The following is a 6,326-nucleotide window of genomic DNA, read 5'->3' as shown; positions in this document are numbered from 1 at the left end:
TGACCAGGGATCGAACCTGCATTCTCGGCAGTAAAAGCGCGGAGTCCTAACCACCGGACTGCCAGGGAATTCCCTATCTGTATATATTTTGTTTTATTTTATTTTATTTTGTATATATTTTAAAACCATGAGTTTATACTGATACCCCTAATTCCAATCCAATGCCACAAGGTTCATTTTAGCTTTCTCTCTTTCCTTACTTATAACTTCTTTCTCTAACAGTGAAAAATCCAGCTTTCATTATCAACCGTATATTTAATTATTTGTTTAAAAATGGGTGTGTGTGTTGTTGTTTTTCAGGAAAAGTGTTTTCTTTAGAAGCCTATAGAATGGTCTCCAACTCTACTCCATCGGTAGGTGACCACAGCAACTGCATTGATCCTTCACTTTCCGCCTCCTCCTAAACCCCACTCCAATATCTCTACTAACCTCATTACAGATTAAATGAAACTGGAGTCCTCTGTGCCCCAACCCAAGAGCTAGAAGCTCAGGGCCCAGGTAGGGTAACTAGAACCTGATATAAATCCTTGCTTTCTGAGCAGACCAAAAGGAAGTCTTCCTGAATTGAAGATCTTTTAAAATGTTATCAATGAGACCTAGGGGGGTTTGAATTGGTTATTGAAGATCTAGAATTCACTGAGTCCTGGCTGATTCTAATGGGTGATTCCCCCATGCTCCCTCACTACTCACTCAGCCAAACATTGATCATTTAACACTCTCAGTACTCCCTACCAAATGCTGATAGTTATTCAACACTGCCTTTTTCCCTTGATAGATGTTATTTGTGAAAATCAAATGAGAGAATCAATGGATACGTGCTTGGAAAGTTATGCAGTTCTAAGTATACTGAAGGGCCCTGGAAAGTGTCTGCAGCAGGGGGTTTGAATTCTGCACACTCAGATGCTCTCCATCTTGTGACCCACCTGGTAATGGGAGCTCAGAGACCGCTCTTCCTGCTGTGACCAACCCTATTTGGGAGGCAGAAGTCCTCTAAGAAAACAGGGAGGGTGAAGCTGCTATAGTGAATAGAGTGGCTAAAAAGACAGGATATCCTGGGAATCTCTTAAAATAGGGAGGTCAAAATGCTTTGACTATTGTACTTTTAAAACATTCATTCATTCATTAAACAGCTATTTGCTGAGTGCCTTTACTAAGGGATGGGGAGATGAGAAACCCCATCTCTGCCCGCAAGTTTAGAGTAGGGAATCCAATAAACCCCTAGTGCAGGGAATACAAGAGCTGCCATTTCTTGAAGACCTACTGTGAGCCAGGGATGGTGGTGGTCTACATATTATCGCATTTAATACAACCGATTGTCTTGAAGGTAGGTATTATTATCTTTGATAAAAATGAGGAAATTAAATATCAGAGAGGCAAAGAAATTTGTCCAAAGTCACACATGTAGTAAATACAAGAGTCATAATTGAAATCCAGGTCTGCCTGGACTCTAAAGTTCATAGTCATTCCCCCACACTAATAAAGTGAGAGTAAGCCAGTCACTGAACAAATATTTATTGAGTACCTCTTTTTGTTCCAGACATTGTTCTGGGTGCTAGTGATGTGTTAAAGTGAAAAAATAAAGTCCCTGTGTCGTGGGTCTCACATCTACTGGAGAAAGACAATAAACAAAACAAATAAGTATTTAGTATGTCAGGTGGTTAAGTGCTATGAAGAAAAAGTAGGCAGGATAAGAAAGGGGAAGGAAGATTGCTAATTTAAATAGAGTCATCTGGGAAGGCTCTGATACTGTGAAGTAAGTGCAGGAGCTGGAACTGGCATAAAGAAGAGCTTCCTCCTTTGCCTACCAGTGGGTTCACTCTGGAGAAGAGAGGGCAGGTTGGGGGTGCAGAGAGTCAGAAGACTTGAGCTTTATTTATTGATTTACTGACAAATCCTTTCACTTTTGAGCCTAAATTTCCTTCCCTGTATACGGGAATTATAGTCCTTGCCCAGGTTCCCATATGCAGCTACCATGAGGATGAGATGAGATAGCCCATGTGAAAGCCCTTTGAAAATAAGACAAGCAAGATTAGGCGTCAGTTTTTCAACCGAAAGGAAGTCTGTGTAGGAAAAGGAATTCCTATTTCAGGTGCACCAGTTACCTAGATATCTTTTTGAAAGCAGTCCCAGGCTGAAAAGAGATATAGGCTAAAAGAAATAAACATAAGTTTCATAATTGGCCTTCGCTGAAGATTCCTGTTTACTTTACAACAGTTCGAAATTGCGTCGCACGTTTTAACTAAACTTGGAAAGCGGCTCTGGAATTCCAACCTTAACTCTTGATCGCCGCGCCCCTACTTGGTTGTTTCCCTTCTTGCCACGCCCCCCCCCCCACCCGATCTCCATTTCCCAACATGCCTCGGGCTCCCGTAAGTCGGCAGTCATTCTGGCGCAAGTTCCAGAGCCTTCTGGGAAGTGTAGTTTATTTTTTCCTCCTCTGCGTCAAGATCTAGGGCTGTGGACTACCACTCCCGTGAAGTAGTGCGTAATTCCACTACGCGGCGTCTTCGAACGCGCCGCGGCAGCCATGTTGGACGTGGCCAGCACAGGGGCCGGCACCAGGGGGTTACCGAAGCAGCTGTCATGATGCTGGGGTCCCTGGTGTTGAGAACAGCGCCGGCGCCGCGGCTGCTCCTCCAGCTGCTTAGGTCCCCATCGCTCCGGAGCCGTGGGAGTGCCACCGACCGGAGTGTGACCACCGGGGGACGCGGAGAGCCTCAGTGGCTGAGGGCAGCCATCGGGGGGCGCCCTGGAACATCGCCGGCCTTACTCACCAGAGGAGGGACAGCCACTGCGGGGAGCCAGAGAGGAGGTACCGAGACCCCCTGCCTCGCAGCCGCCACGTGGGGACGCCTTCCTGGCCCCGAAGACACTCTGCCTGGACAGGACAGCTGGAACGGGGTCCTCAACAGGGCCGGAATGGGCGTGTGGGCGCTGGCGACGGTGCTGGTGGTACACTGTTACAGCAAGAGCCCGTCCAACAAGGGTGATTATCGGGACAGTATGGGTTTGTGGAAGTGGGAGGCGGGAGGAGTGTCCTGACTCCTTATCTTTGGAGGGTGGGAGTTGCATATAGATTTAAACCACCGGAGCCTCAGTCCTGGTAGGACCTAGACATCATCAGGTCATAGAGCAGGCCGAAGAGTTCAGTGTCTCTGAGTTGTATAATTTCCCAAATTGTACAACTATTATTGTATAATAATACAGTTATTACAGGTCAGCCTCCCTTCTTTGAGCATCACTTTGTCCATCTGTACAATGGGAGCATTTTCTCTACCGTATCGCCTGGTTCAGTTCCTCTTTTAAGAGGTCTCCAAGGAACCGCGCGTGTTTTAAGGGCAACCATTAGATGGTTTAGAGAAGTTGCCCTCCCTAAGGTGGCCTAAGAAAGGAAGAGGAGACTTGGTTTCAATGCCAGCTTTGGCCCTGCTCGCCCCTTGCTCCTCTCTAGCTTCAGTTTACCCACTTATACAGTGAAGGATGATTTCTCAGTACTCTTACAGTGCTGTTATTTTGACTCTTCTTGGAGTTCAGCAGCATGGGTGTATCCATCAGGGAGACTCCTAAGGTTTTGCTGTGCCTGGTCTCAGGCATGAGGTGATCTTGCTATGTGGGGCAGTTGGCAGGAGAAGGAAGACAAGGAAGTGGCTCTGTAGAGCCCCAGAGCAATCATGGGGGCTGGCTGACCCAGGTTGGCATCCCCCCTGGGTGCATGGAGCCGAGCAGGGACTGGGAGAGCAGGCAGAGAGCTAGACTTCTGGCCTACGTGGGTCCAACTACTCAGGTTCTCAGCTTTTCCTCAAGGGAGAAGACTAAGGCATGGTGTTCCTAGATTCCATGCATCCCAAGCTCTGAGATTTTGGACCAAAAGGAGGGACTCCCTTGACATTCATTTGTTTATTCAGCAGATGTGACCAGCTATAAAGGAAGGGCCTTGGATGGGGAGTAAGGACACCTGGGATCTTGTTTTGGTTCTACCTCTTAACTCCCATTGTGACTTTGGAGTTTTGCTCCTCCTCACTGGTCCTCTGGTTTCTCATCTACAAAATGAGGGTGTTGAAATAGAACCCCTAAGGGCTTTTCTAGCTTGGGCATGCTATGATTCTATTACTTCCAATATTTTTATGAATACTCTGTGTGTGCCTACTTTGGAGCTTGATGTAGAACTCCTAACTTAACACAATGCCAGTTAAGGGGACAGTGCAGGCAGTTAGACCTGTGGGTCTGGTGAGTGGTCTGACAGTGTGTTGTTGGGGGATCAGAAGGCCAGCAGGGTCAGGAAAGCCTTCCTGAATGATTGGAGACCTTCCTGGAGGATGGGGAATTTGAACTTGAGTTCCGAAGGATAAGGCAAAGATGAAAAGGAGAGTGAATATTGTGAGCTCCATGAGAGCAGCGAGTGCATCTTGATATTTTCAGGTTGATGCCAGCTCCCTTCCTTAATACTTTCACGTTGTTTGTCCACCATAGTCTCTGGTATTTAGTGTAGGTACTTAGTAAATGTACCTTGAGATGGTTTGTATTCTATGCAGAGGTTTCCAGGAACAAAGATAAAGTAGTCGCAGGTCAGCTTGGCATGTATAGAGGCTAGCAGAGTGTCCAGCCTGGTTGGAGGACAGGGGGTCTTTGGAATGAGGTGAGAGCAGATGGAGTGGGGTCTGGATATCAGGCACGAGGGTTTGGAAAGGTTGGAATTCTCCTGTAGGCAATGGAAAGTTGATGAGCAGGGAATGTTCCGAGGCCAGTATGTTTAGAAGGATGGGGGGGAGGTGTCCAAGGTCTTGCCTTAGAACTTTTGGGGGGCTCCAGATTGGACTTTGTGGCGTGTGAACCCCAGCAAAGAGACTAGGGTCTGTTCACCAAAATAGATAATGACCAAAACCATGACCAGTTCAATCCTTCTGACCTGCCAGTTACCCTGTCCCCTTACTTTGAGTTGTAAGCTGAGACCCTCAGCGCAGCACAGTCATTACTGCTCTTTAGGAGCCAGGAGGCCCTGGTTCTGATCTCAGCTCATTCCTCACTCCCTCTGTGACCTTGCAGAGGCCACTTCTTTTTGAAGACTGAGGGGAGAGTAGATACAGCAATATCTGAGGAAGGCTTGTTTCCCTTCTAGCTAGGGGCTGCCCAAGCATGCTTGGGTGTGCGTTGGGAGAACAACTGGGGAAGGTAACCAAGGAAGACCTGGCCCTGCAGTCTAGGCCAGGAGGTGAGGTGGAGGCATATGCATAGGTCTGAACCACAGAACTGATTTGTATATGCATGATAAGGTGGATATTGTACACGTGAGGAAACTGAGGCTCAGGAGGTTAGGTAAGTTAGCCAGGTCATACAGAAAGTAAGTGGCAGAGTTAGGACTGGAGCCCGAGTCTGCTCCTTCCACCCTGCTCCAGTGCTTCCTCTCATGTTTTACTGGGTGACTCTCTTGGCTGGACTGAGAGCTCCTTGAGGCAGGGATGGGTACGAGTCTGTCCAGTGCCCATCAGTGGAGCTCAGGACCAGCTGGGCTCAAAGTGTTCCACCGGCCCAGGAAAGAATTGTGCCTCTGCTGACTTTTGAGTTTTTTCGAGCCAGGCAGCTTTTCCTTTTGGCCACAAGGTGGTGCCAACAGCCTACAGGCTGTCCAGGCCAGGCCAGACTTAACATTGCCTTTCTGCTAGGCCTGGTGATTCCTAAAGGATTGATTGGAACCCTCTGCTTTGGATCTCCCTTTGTTGGGCTTGGCACTTGGGTGTTTGCAGATTTTTCAGCCATTATTTCATTTCTTTAGTATTTCTTTAGCATCCTTGTGAGGCCGTCAGGGCAGGGATTACTGTCTGCTTTGTAGTCAGGGAAGCTGGGGTTGAGAGGGAGAGGGGCTGCCATAGCACATGGTGAATAGCGGGCAGAGTGTATTGGAGCCTGGCCTCCTGGTCGAGGCTGTCTCCACTCTCAGAGGGGCCCACATCCCTGCCTGCTCCTCCCTATCCTGTCCCTCTTGCTGGGCTTGTGACCTGTGACATCAAGATTCAAAACTAGGCTGAGAAACTGAAGTTGGGGGAGAGAGTGGGGCAAGGTAGGGGGATGATTAATAACAGTGATAATCACATAAACCTGCAGAGCTTTATAGCTCATGAAGAGTGAAGGAGTTCACACACTGATTACTGTAGGCCACACGTGGTACTAACACGTTATTTGGATCACCTTTGTGATGAGAGTTAAGCGTTTGGGCTCTAATAGAAAGACGTGGAAGGCAGGTTGTTAACAGAGGCTACCACGTAGGCAGGGGATGACTAGCTTTCTCTTTGTATATCTTGGCATCCTTTCACTTGCTAAAGCCCATGTTT

General features: G+C 47.8%; 1 protein-coding gene across 4 annotated transcripts in view; it reads left to right on the top strand.

Moving 5' to 3' along the window:
- The first annotated feature begins 2,506 nt into the window (after positions 1–2,506).
- The window catches only part of CLPB (ClpB family mitochondrial disaggregase), a 146,320-nt gene continuing 142,500 nt past the window's right edge, over positions 2,507–6,326 (top strand). For 3 of the 4 annotated variants that reach the window (XM_082340329.1, XM_082340327.1, XM_082340328.1), the window contains exon 1: positions 2,507–2,986. In XM_082340329.1, coding sequence (XP_082196455.1) covers positions 2,584–2,986 — 403 coding nt within the window. In that variant the 5' untranslated portion in view covers positions 2,507–2,583. The remainder of the gene's footprint in view (positions 2,987–6,326) is intronic. The other variant, XM_082340326.1, reaches the window with a different exon arrangement.

Source organism: Balaenoptera borealis (genome assembly GCF_965194805.1).
Source record: "Balaenoptera borealis genome assembly, chromosome: 11".
Lineage (NCBI taxonomy): Eukaryota > Metazoa > Chordata > Mammalia > Artiodactyla > Balaenopteridae > Balaenoptera > Balaenoptera borealis.
Note: the sequence above shows the minus strand (reverse complement) of the source record. Positions and strands in the feature narration are given on the sequence as shown.